The sequence below is a fragment of the Bos javanicus genome, chromosome 14, assembly GCF_032452875.1.
Source record: "Bos javanicus breed banteng chromosome 14, ARS-OSU_banteng_1.0, whole genome shotgun sequence".
In the NCBI taxonomy this organism is placed as follows: Eukaryota; Metazoa; Chordata; class Mammalia; order Artiodactyla; family Bovidae; genus Bos; species Bos javanicus.
The window spans coordinates 35,056,116-35,069,569 of NC_083881.1; the positions used below are offsets into that span (position 1 = coordinate 35,056,116).

Here is a 13,454-nt window from a genome sequence, read left to right on the forward strand (position 1 = left end):
GAGGTTCAAGAAGGAGGGGACATATGTATACCTATGGCTGATTCATGGTGATGTATGGCAGAAACGTGCTATGTCTACGTTTATAGAAACAAAGTGTATCGCTAGGAGACACAAGAAGCTCTGCTGGAAGAAACTAAGGCTAGGGAAGATGAAGGCGGTTTATTCTTTTCTGTAAACCCTTGTGGACCTTTGTAACTCTGTCCACGCTCATTTATTATTATTCAATACATTTTAAAGATATTCATTAAACTTAAATTTATTTTGACTATGAAGCTAGAAATAAAATTGATAGCCACTAATCATCAATATCACCTCTGCTGCTACTGCTAAGTCACTTCAGTCGTGTCTGACTCTGTGCGACCCCAGAGACAGCAGCCCACCAGGCTCCCCTGGTTTATTTTTTGCAAATAAACATTGCAAGGCAATTATCCTCCAATTAAAAAGAAAACTAGAAATAAAATTAAAAAAAATTTTAATCTGTAAATGCTGATGTCCTTCAACTTAAACAAAGGAACTTATTATATTGATGGTCACAAAGGATACTTAAGACTTTACAGAAATAATGACTCACTTAAGCCACAAAAGAAGATGACATGATAAATGCCTGGGAGATATGTAAACTAATTAGCTCAATAATATATGCTTTCTGATCTTTATTATTTTTATACCAATTATCCATTATGTATACATATAAGAAAGAATGACATATTGGAATCCAAGTGTACTAAAACTGACTCTAAGGCATCCTGATTTCATGCCAGCTAACTGAAAAAATTAGTCAAACTAGTCATGAGGCACATGCGTGAATGTGAAAACACTGGATTTTTCACTTCCTAGAAACAAGTCTAAAATTCAAAGGTATGGGCACTGACAACATTCCTGGCAAGATTTTTTAAAAAAGTGAATTTTATAATCTCAATAAGGTTAACACCACACATTCCAGGGGTCGGGGGCGGGGGTAGTGGATGACAAATAAATGCCATCAAGACAACCAAGCACAGGAACCCCAAACATCTGTTTTGTTTTCTCACATCTTAATAGCCTGGCTATTTTAGATACAAATATTTGTTTTGCTGACAATGTTTCCAAAATGCTAGTTCAAATTTTGTTGAAATAGTTGCTTTTTGAGCTGAACAAACTGCAAACCCTTCTGAAGTCCAGGAGGCATCTGTGGAAAGGAGCAAATATGGCCTCAAGTTTTGCAAAACAGTTCATGCAGCAAAATATAGGTAATATAGATGTGGCATTCATAGTGTTCCCTGCATTCACTGGGACGACGTCCGGCAGTTTAGTTTTTCATCCCATCTCAGCAAACTCCTGTTAGAGTTCAGAGCTTTCCTGCCACTTAGCACAAGAATGTCCCCCTGTTTTTCATGAGCTTTGCTCTACTTTCTAGGCCTTGGCAAGGATCAAAGAAGCAGAGGGAACAAATCGTTTCCCATGCATATTGAATTCCCTCTTATACTGATTTTTCCTCTGTCACTTGAAATTCAATATTGGCAAGATTCCTGTACATCACCTTAACCAGTAACTTGTCTGCATGCAGTCAAAGCATGAAAAGGTAGATTTCAACATTAAGGTTTTTGTAAGAAATTCAAATGAACAAATCCTTTGAAAAAGGAACTTTTCTATGCGATCCATGCTAAAATTCATAAATACATAATTAGCTTTTATTTCCATTTAAATGGATCTAAATGGATCTAAAATGATTATCATTTGGTTTTATCTCTCTCTGATTGCTTTGTACTACCCTAAAAATACAATGTTACAGGTGAATAGCCCTTTCATAAGAACGTGGCTTCAAAATTCCTGATCAACTTCAGTATTCAAGAGTTACATGCCCATTTTCCTCACCTGTAAAATGGAAACAAATAGTACTGACTTCCTGGGTATGTTTATAAGATTACAAGTAATACGTTGTAAAGCTCTAAACACAGTAATTATACTTTTACTATGTATTATTATTATACTCACTGTCATAATAATTGTGAGATGTTCTAAGACTTTATGGACAAGAATAACGTTTTCAAGCCAATTTAATTAACTAATAGCACAGTAATTAGATTACAAATGAGTACTCATATTTTATTTATACATATATGAGTCATATAATAAAAATATTTTTTAAAGAATGGCTTTTCTTTTTAGAAAAGTCAATTTCAAAAGTCTCTTCGTGAATGACTCTCAAAGTGGTTAAATTATCTTTATCTCATTTTTTTTAAAAATGTATTCAGTTATGTTGGTAACAATATGACTTAAGATTTCAGGGTTCAGTTCAAGGAAAGAAAATATTCTTTTCATTTCAGTGGCTAAGAGATGATAGTATGAGAGCTTAGATGTTAGTATGAAAGGAAAACATCCTAAAATGTCCTTTTCTTCTTACTCTATATGTTTTTAAACACAGAAGAAAAATCATTAACTCTGCAAAGAAAAATTGTTTTAAAAATAAAAACATGTTCTTTTAACATTTTAAAAGTTATTTAAAATGAAAGCCATGATTTAAAAAATAAAGTAATATTGGATTTAATTTTGATGTTATTTTACAGTATTATATTTGAGCAGAGTTCACTCTGACCAAAATTTTCTTATAGTAGATAATAGAATGTCAATGTATTATGTAATACCCTTCTCTCAGAAACAAAACACATTCTCTATCTAATTGGGAAGATGTGAATAACTGGATGGCTGTAATAAATGATATATACTGTGCACTATCAAATTTCTAAGATTTTTCTCCAGTAAAGTGTATATAAAATATATGTCTCTTCAGAAGGTAAGGTTTCAATGATAGTGAAAATAAAAATATTCTGAACGAAATGAAAATAGAAAAAACCTATCGAATATTGTGGGATGCAACAAAAGCAGTATTTAAAGGGAACTTCACAGTATTAAATGTGTATGTTAGGAAAGAAGAAAGATTTAAAATCAATTATCTAAACTTCAAGCCTTAGAAAAGTAGAAAAAGAGGGGCAAATTAAATCAAAAGCAGAAGAAATCCTAAAAATCCTAGAAGTCAGTAAAACTGAAAATAGGAAAACAATAGAGAAAAATCAATAAAACTAAAAGCTGGTGAGAGGAGGAGAAGGGGATGACAGAGGATGAGATGGTTGGACGGCATCACCGATTTGATGGACATGAGTTGAGCAAGCTCCAGGAATTGGTGATGGACAGGGAAGCCTGGCATGCTGCAGTCCATGGGGTTGCAAAGAATCTGACACACCTGAGCAACTGAACTGAACTGAAAAGTTGGCTCTTTGAAAAAAACAAAAAATTAATAAATTTCTAGTTGGGTCAACCAAGACAAAAAAGAGAGAAGACACAAATTTCTAATACCAGAAATAAAAGAGGGGTCCATCACTAGCAATTCTATGGACATTAAAATGATAATAAAAGAATATTCTGAACAACTCCATGCCCACAAACTTTATAGATCATAACATAAGAGAAAACCTAGAGTTTGGCAATGAGTCTTCAGGTACTAAACCAAATGATGTTCCATGAAAGGAAAAAAAACAAAAGTTCATTCAAATTAAAAACCTCTGCTCTGCAAAAGATAATGCTAAGAATAAAAAGACAATATATAGACCAGGAGAAAGTATTTGCAAAAGTACATGTGATAAAGGACATATCTGAAATATACAAATAACTTTTAAAACTCAACAACAAAACGACCTGATTAAAAAGTGGGCAAAAGATCTGAACAGATACCTCATCAAAGAAGATACACAGAAGGCAAATGATTATACGAAAAGATATACTCAACATCATATTTCATTAGGAAAGTGCAAATTAAAACAATTAGACAGCAGAACACACCTATCAGAATGGCCCAAAGCTGAAGGCTGACAAGCCAAATGCTAGTAAAGATGTGGAGCGAAAAGAACTCTCATTCGTGCTGGTAGAAATGCAAAATGGTACAGCCACTTTGAAAGACCTTTTGGCAGCTTCTTATAAAACTAAACATACTCTTACCATACAATCTAGCCATCAGACTCAGGAATTTTCCGAGACGAGTTGAAAACTTATGTCCATATAAAAACCTACATGAATGCTTACAGTAGTTTTATTTATAATTGCCAAAACTGGAAGCAACCAAGATATCCTTCAGTTGGGAGTGGGGAGGCTGGCATTGCTAGTTGAAGAGTAGGCACAATTTTTATGAATTCAGTAAGTTAATTAAAATTGTGTTGAATGATCAATTTCACTATACTTCTCAAGGTATATGGATTCTTACCTATCTCCAAATGATATACAATTTTTTAAGAGTGTCAATGCATGACTAACAAATTCCTCTTTTTAAAATGAATGCAAAGGCACTGGTTTTAGTTTTTAAAACTTGAAATTATGCTTTCACATTCAAATTATGTTATTTTTAATGTATGACACGTGTACTTAAAGGAGGATACAGCTTTCAATATTTAACTACAAACATATTAAAATAACTTATGAGCTTAAGATTCATAAGGAAGTACATATTTGTAACAAATACTGCATAATATCATAGACTTGAAAGATGACTATCGTGCATATAAATTTTAAAATGTAGAATTAAAAATAAATGAGTCCTGCGAATTCCCTGGCTGTCCAGCGGTTAGGACTCCATGCTTTCATTTACAGTTTCAATCCACGATCAGGGAACTAAGATCCCATAAGTCGTGAGGCATAGCCAAAAAAAACAATAAAAATATAAACTCCTCAATTGAAAAAATGAGTCCTTACCTATTCATATTGAAAAAAGCCCTTACAAGGTCATCTTATTTGTCCATTATGATACAACAATTCTATGAACAATAAAGAACGGATATCATGGAAGAACTCATGGATTGTGGATTCATCTGTTCTGTGTAATTCCATGAAACTGAAAGGCAGAAACTTAGTTACACATGAGATAATGACTAAAATTTAACTTTCCAGTATTGCAAAATACTGACTTTAAACCAAATAGACTATTAATAGGAAAAAAAACACCTGAAATAATTTCAACAAAAATAAACATGTTATTTTAACTACTGTTTCAATCTCAAAACAAAAATGTTACGGTATATGTAATAAATCATTCTTATAATTCTTTAGCTTAATGATTTTTACAGACTTTATCATCAATACTCTCGTCATCCATAATGTTCTATATGACTAGTAAGAAAGTAAAGTGAATGCCAAACAACTTAGGCTGAATCCACAGTCTTACTACAAATGTTTAAAAAAAAGATGAAAATTTCCTTGAATTTTTAAAGTAATCCACATTTCTTTTTCAATGTGTAAACTCACTGAACTCATTATGTAACACAAAAGGTTGATCCACTACACACACATTTTTAGTGGGAACTGCTGAATATTAAAAAAATCTGAAAAATATTATTTTTTCTCCACTTCAATTCATTCCTATTCTATAGCAATAAAGATATTGAAATTGAAATAAGTACCTAGAACACTAAGCATACATTCAAATAAAACCTAAAATAAATCATTTAATCTTAAAATAAAATTATATATACTTTTCAAAAATTATAATTTCACACTTTTTCCCATCTGGTGTGGCTTGGTGCCCACTAATCCCCTCTCTTTCACATGGCATCCCTTTTATAAACAAAATTCACTTAGAACAATGTCAAGTTTCAGACATAAAGTTTTATGATATGTCCAAATGGCCTTTTTATAAAGCTCTAATCAAACTTAATTTAAGAAACATGATTAAGTCTTCAGTTTGTTTTATACTGTGCTCTTCACAACCAAAATGTCATTAATTAAGTAAAATTATTCAGCTATCTCCTTTTCTCAGTATCTTATTCCACAGACCCTAAAGAGTTTTTCTGTTTCACATTCACATATCTGTCCTCATTTCAAAGTTCCTTTTGGTCCTCAAGAACCTTTCATGACCCAGAAGATACATGTAAAAACACAAGTTATCTCTAAATTTCAACAAACCATTCTCTCTCCTCTTGATACCTACATGAAGTCAATGTGACAAGGAGAGACAGCAAAGTTCTACAGTAACTTCTACCAGACATTCAATTCCTTTTATAACAAAGTTTACTTAAGTGTGGTTATACAGATGTGAAGTCTAATTAAAATGCAGAAAAATACATATATGAGATTCTATGAATACTGTTTTTATATATGTGAACTGAGTGAATATTATATCAAGCTACTTTTTAAAACTGAAGTATAGTCCATTGACAATATAATGTTAGTTGCAGGTGTACAGCACAGTGATTCAGTAGTAATATATACACACACACATATATCTATATATTTAGCACAGTGATTCCATCTTATTTATATATGTCTTTTATATTATATATTCTTCTTCAGATTTTCTTCCCTTATAAGTTATTACAAAATATTGAGTATAGTTTTCTGTGCTTTGCAATAAATAGGTCCTTATTGCTTATCTACTATATATACAGTAGTGTTAATCCCAGCCTCCTAATTTCTTACTTCTCCAACCTCCACTTCACCCTCTGGTAACCATAAGTTTCTTTTCTATGTCTGTGAGTCTCTTTCTGATCTGGAAATAAGTTCATCTGGATTTTTTTTCTTAAGTTTCCACATATAAGCCATGTCATAAGATAAAAGCTCATTTTTTTCTTAAATAAAGGTAACTGGAATAGGATAATCAAGATAAACATGTCTAGAGTTGAGATATGCAGCAGAAACTGTATTTATAGTTAGCTGGAATACAAGATTAAGAATGATTTAACTTCCAGAATGATTTAACTGATTTCTTGAACAAAACAGTGTCTACACCCATTTAAGAGAAAAAGTAGAATGATTAAACATTTAAAGGAGTTTTAAGGAGGATCATTTGCTAAGATTTACAAGGTAAACCTACAGTCAAAATTTAAATCAGCATCTATCACATAAAAGTTTTTTCTGCCCATGATTTGGGATAACCACTGAGAATTAACACTCTGATCACGTCACAGAAGTGAGTTACAATGAAAGACCATTTTAATATGACTGACTGGGCTCTGGCTTTAGGAGTAAAAGGCAAAGGGAAAAAACTCACGGCTTCTTTAAGGATAATAGTTCACTTCTAATCTATGAAAGGAAAGATTATATTTGTAAAAAGTTAAGGATGCAGGACTTCAGTGGTGGTAGAGTGGTTAAGACGCTGCACTCCCAATGCAGGGAGCCTGGGTTCGATTCCTGGTCAGGGAACTGGATCTCACGTGCACAACTAAAAGATCCGGTGTGCTGCAACTAAGATCTGGCACAGACAGACAGACATTTTAAAAAGTTAAGAATGCAAGAAGTACAAGAGGATATGTAAGAAACCCAGGTGGAGGCCAATTCAGAAAATTAAGCATACACTATTAAGAGTTCCAGAAAAAATTAATGGAGGGGAAGAAGTATTAAAGACACAGTAGGCAGACTTCTGGAGATAGAGTTTCATTTAAAAGGGCCCATCAAATGTACACTTGCTCCTTAAGAAAAGCTATGACAAGCTTAGATAGCATATTAAAAAACAGAAACATCACTTTGCTTTCAAAGGTCCATCAAGTCAAAGTTATGGTTTTTATGGTAGTCATGTACAGATGTGAGAGGTGGACCATAAAGAAGGTAGAGTGCCAAAGAAATTGATGGTTTTAAACTGTGGTGCTAAAATAGAGAGCCCAGAGACATATCCACGCACCTATGGACACCTTATCTTTGACAAAGGAGGCAAGAATATACAATGCAAAAAAGACAATCTCTTTAACAAGTGGTGCTGGGGAAACTGGTCAACCACTTGTAAAAGAATGAAACTAGAATACTTTGTAACACCATACAGAAACATAAACTCAAAATGGATTAAAGATCTAAACGTAAGACCAGAAACTATAAAACTCCTAGAGGAAAACAGGCAAAACCCTCTGATATAAATCACAGCAGGATCCTCTATGACTCACCTCCCAGAGTAACGGAAGTAAAAGCAAAAATAAACAAATAGGATCTAATTAAACTTAGAAGCTTTTGCACAACGAAGGAAACTATAAGCAAGGTGAAAAGACAGCCTTCAGAATGGGAGAAAATAATAGCAAACGAAACAACTGATACAGAATTAATCTCAAAAATATACAAGCAGCTCCTATAGCTCAATTCCAGAAAAATAAATGACCTAATCAAAAAATGGGCCAAAGAACTAAACAGACATTTCTCCAAAGAAGACATACAGATGGCTAACAAACACATGAAATGATGCTCAACATCACTCATTATCAGAGAAATGCAAATCAAAACCACAATGAGGTACCATCTCACACCAGTCAGAATGGCTGTGATCCCAAAGTCTACAAACAATAAATGCTGGAGAGGGTGTGGAGAAAAGGGAGCCCTCTTACACTGTTGATGGGAATGCAAACTAGTACAGCCACTATGGAGAACGGTGTGGGTATTCCTTAAAAAACTGGAAATACAACTGCCATATGACCCAGCAATCTCACTGCTGGGCATACACACCGAGGAAACCAGAATTGAAAGAGACCCATGTACCCCAGTGTTCATCGCAGCACTGTTTATAACAGCCAGGACATGGAAGCAACCTAGATGTCCACTGGCAGACAAATGGATAAGAAATCTGTGGTACATATACACAGTGGAATATTACTTAGCCATTAAAAAGAATACATCTGAATCATTTCTAATGAGGTGGATGAAACTGGAGCCTATTATACAGAGTGAAGTAATGAAAAATACCAATACAGTATACTAAAGCATATATATGGAATTTAGAAAGATGGTAACGATGACCCTATATGTGAGACAACAAAAGAGACACACATGTATAGAACAGTCTTTTGGACTCTGTGGGAGAAGGCAAGGGTGGGATGATGAGAGAATAGCATTGAAACATGTATATTATCATATGTGAAACAGATCACCAGTCCAGGTTTGATGTATGAGACAAGGTGCTCAGGGCTGGTGCACTGGGATGACCCTAAGGGATGGGATGGGCAGGGACGTGGGAGGGGGTTCAGGATGGGGAACACATGTACACCCATGGCTGATTCATGTCAATGTATGGCAAAACCCACTACAATACTGTAAAGTTATTAGCCTCCAATTAAAATAAATTAAAAAAAATAAACTGTGGTACTGGAGAAGACTCTTGAGACTCCCTTGGACTGCAAGGAGATCAAACCAGTCAATCCTAAAGGAAATCAACCCTGAATGTTGATTGGAAGGACTGATGCTGAAGTTCCAGTATTTTGGGCACCTGAAGCAAAGAGCCAACTCATTGGAAAAAGACTTTGATGCTGGGAAAGATTGGGGGCAGGAGAAGGGGATAACACAGGATGAGATGGTTGAATGGCATCACTGACTCAATGGACATGAGTTTGAGCAAACTCTGGGAGATAGTGAAGGACAGGGAAGCCTGGCATGCGGCAGTCCATGGAGTTGCAAAGAGTGGGACATGACTTAGTGGTTGAACAACAACAACCAAATATTGTGAAGTACAAAAAATGCCCACTCTCAGAAACATTGTTATAAAATCCACAGTAGGTCATGAGTAGGAAAGGGTAGGCCAAAAGAATCACTATCTTCCATGATTGATCCTCAGAGGCTATTTGATTTTTTGAAAAACATTAACTAGTTCATGATGATAAACATTAAATTCAAGATGATGTCATTTATATTCATATGTCAACACTTTAGTTAAAGTTACAGTTAAGCATCCTAGCTAAATATTTATAATTATACATCCAAAAAGCTACATATATATCCTGAAAATGGAGTACATGTACAACTAAATAAAATCTCATGTATTTTTACATGAGATCATATCTCATCTTATTTCATGTAAGTTTCAAGTTTATAACTTCATATGAAAGCTTTTAAGTAAATAAGTAAAAATAAAATTAATGTCACAATCATGCTGCTTGACTAAAGGCCTTGCTAAAACTTGCCAAAAGTGTGCAACCATTGTCATGAATATATGATTGTAGAAAAATGCATTTAAACCATCAGAAATACAGCCTGCAGGACTAATCAAGGCAAGTCATTACCTGCTGCGGGATCTGTAACTGCTTGGCTGGTAATGCCGGATGGTGGCTCCTGAAGCTGGTAAGTGGCATTTGTGGACGGCGTTGTTGGGCTGCTGTTGCTACTCGTCATGTAATGTGCTGGATACGGTGAGCTGTTATAATACTGTGCATACTGACCCTGGCCGAAACTGGGATAAGATGGATAGTCCTACCAAATTAAACCACACAAGAACAACCAGTCAGAACACAGCTGCTGCCTTCTTACATTTCAGAGTATAACCGTAAATACGTTTGCATCTCTGTCTTCTCTGAATTCACAAAGGAACACACAAGCACACACTGACTGAAATGCGCAGACATGCAAACCAATTTTAGGTAAGATTGGATTCCCTCTTCATATTTCTTCTATTTCAGGTTGCATTATTAGGTAAAGTTTAACCAATCTGAAAACCAAATGAATCACCATATAGGACTGCTAAAGACATTTTTTCAAGAGCAAAAAAATCTATCAGAAAGCTTAAGAAAGCTCTTGATTTTCTTCATATAAGAAAATCAGCTACTGCACTTTTTTTTTTAATTTCAGAAGTCAACCTGGCTTTTAAAATTACCTGCTGTGAGCTGTTAAATCCAGAGGAATTTGTGAGTGAATTATTTCCTGTATATAATCCTGATGATGTTGTAAAACTGCTACCTAAAACAAAATGAAAAGAAACATGGGTGACTAAGCCATGTCGAGTAATGTGTCTACAGGAAATTATTATTTAGATAAAGCAGAGCTGGGGTTCATAGAAATGCATTTGGTTTATCTTGAAACCAGAATAAATTGCCATAGCTAAAATTCTGGTTTCATAAAACGGCTGACAATTTTAGTATCACTATACAACTGAGAGTTCATAAGTAAAGAGGTTTAAATTTCTAAGGACATGAGGAACTCAAACTATGGATGAAACTATGTATTTGTGTAAAAATATCAGATACTTAGCTTTCCATTTCAATTTGTAAAATGCACAGAATTTTCACATCTTTACATTAAATATGATTATTGTAAAGTAGTGGGATCAGATTAGATGATCTTTAAAATTCCTGCTAGCTCAAAAACTATGATGCTACTTCCAAAAGTTCAAGATGCTTTCCAACTGGTACTTGTTATCTGAATGGCCCATGGAAAAAGCTGATTATTTTATTTCACAGAAGAGTAAATGGAAACACTTAAGAGTATCTGATAAAACAAAGATCAGAGAGGAACATGTGCTGTGTAGGTAATACTCTATTTGTCGAATGTCTCTGTGCTAAAAAACAAACAGCAGAGTTGTGCAGGATTCAAACCAAAAAGCAAATCTTAGTTTTCTCCTTCAACAGATTTACCATCTTTTTGTTTAATCATGTAAAGCAACAATATACTGTTTTTTTTTTTTATTGAAGTATAATTGATTTACAATGTTGGGTTAATTTTTGCTGCACAGCAAAGTGACTCAGTTTTATATATATACATACCTTCTTCTTTATATTCTTTACTATTATGGTTTATCTCAGGATATTGAATATAGTTCCCTGTGCTATACAGTCGGACCTTATTCACTCATTCTATATAAACAGTTTCCATGTGCTAACCCCAAACTCTCAATCGATAGCTCGCTCACCCCACATTCCCCTTGGCAACCGCAAGTCTGCTCCACATCTGTGAGTCTGTTCCTGTTTCGCAGGTAGGTTCATTTGCATCATATTTTAGATTCCACATATAAATCATATGATTGTCTTTCTCTTTCTGACTTACATCCCTTAGTATAATCTCTAGGTCTGTCCATGTTGCTGCAAATGGCATTATTTCACTCTATTTTATGGTTAAGTAGTATTCCATTATGTATGTGTGTATGTGTGTGTGTGTGTATATTCAGTTCAGTTGCTCAGTTGTATCCAACTCTTTGTGACCACATGGACTGTAGCATGCCAGGTTTCCCTGTCCATCACCATCTATCTCTATATACATATATATGTATGTATGTATGTATACACACACACACACACAGCCCATCTTCTTTATCCATTCATCTGTCAATGGACACTGAGGTTGTTTCCATGTCTTGAATATTGTGAATACTGCTGCTATGAACATAGGGGTGGCATGTATCTTTAATAATATACTATTTTTGACTCTCATTTTAGTGAAGATTTTTAAAAGGCCAGGGATTAGCAAATGTGTAAAAAAATGGCATTTGAACACAAAACAAATTAAATAAGACAAGCTACTGGGCTACTTGGTCATAGTCAAGAATTTTATATACCGTTTTAACCCAGTAATTATATTGCTAGGCTTTTACTCTAAAAAAAAAAAAAAATCATCTATACTACGAGGTAGTTAGCAAAGATGTTCTTCAGTGTTGTTTCTAATAACCAAACACAGAAAGTAACCCCGAGTCCTTAATAGACATTATTCAGAAAATGGAATATTATGAAGCTGTTGAAATAGTATCATAATGACATTTAACAACATGGGAAATAGTTGCATACTAATTTTTTAAAACAAAAATTTAAGCAATGAAGATGTTCTTTGTGATCTCATTTGCAACATTTGAACAGCATAGAGTATTTCTGAAAAGCACAAAAGTCTATGGAGGGGTGCAATCTATGGTCACAGAATATTTGTGGAGCCAATGATCATTTTAAAATTTTCTACTCAGAACCTGTGTTACTTTTGTAAATAGAAAAACCATTTTTTAAAATAAAACTTGCAGCAAATTAGCAGTCTAGGCAGTAAATGTGTTGGTGGTTTAAGGAGGATGTCTTCAGTGTGAACCACCTATTCACAGATGCCTTCAGGTATGACGTGCTAGTTAATATACATTAATTATGTACTTGCTTACTGAACATTTAAGTATTGGCCAAAGAGTCAGAAAACCGTAGAGTTTCCAGTTCATTACTTATGAGCTGTTTGGACTCTGGACAAATCACCTAACTGCTCTAAAATATAATTTCCCTAGCTGCAAAAACTCTATTTCATAGGCTTCTTAAACAGATCAAATGAAGTTTTGGAAAATATAACGAACAAGCCATAGTAACACACAAATGTTCAGAACCATTACTGTTTATTCCAGTAAAACTTTATAAAATTCTCTACTGTATTTATGTATCTTCTCCCTCTTTTGACTTTCCCAAACTAGAGAAGTATGGCAATATCTTGCATATCTAAAATTATTTTATCAAGTATCTACACACTTTGAAAAACCAGTCAAGGACTCGCTATTTTTATTAAGAAAAGAAAATATTTCCTAAGGTACTTTTAAATGTTATCACAGAATCATGTTTGAGGTTTCGTTTGTAAATTTTAGGAAGACCAGTTGTTCAAAGTTCCCAGAACACCCATTATAGAAAAGCAGAAAGTTCTCACACAACTAATACGTATTCCACCATTCAAAAGTAGGAGTATCACTAGGTAGGTTTTTCATATTGTTCATCTGCATGTGGCAACCACACAGTCATTAAAAAAGT

At 34.1% G+C, this 13,454-nt stretch overlaps 1 protein-coding gene across 9 annotated transcripts in view; it reads right to left on the reverse strand.

Moving 5' to 3' along the window:
• EYA1 (EYA transcriptional coactivator and phosphatase 1) overlaps positions 1-13,454 on the reverse strand; it is a 372,747-nt gene that overhangs the window by 111,793 nt on the left and 247,500 nt on the right. For all 9 annotated transcript variants that reach the window (XM_061438966.1, XM_061438973.1, XM_061438971.1 and 6 more), the window contains 2 exons: positions 10,577-10,659; positions 9,990-10,176 (listed from right to left, as the gene is read on the reverse strand). In XM_061438966.1, coding sequence (XP_061294950.1) covers positions 9,990-10,176; positions 10,577-10,659 — 270 coding nt within the window. The remainder of the gene's footprint in view (positions 1-9,989; positions 10,177-10,576; positions 10,660-13,454) is intronic.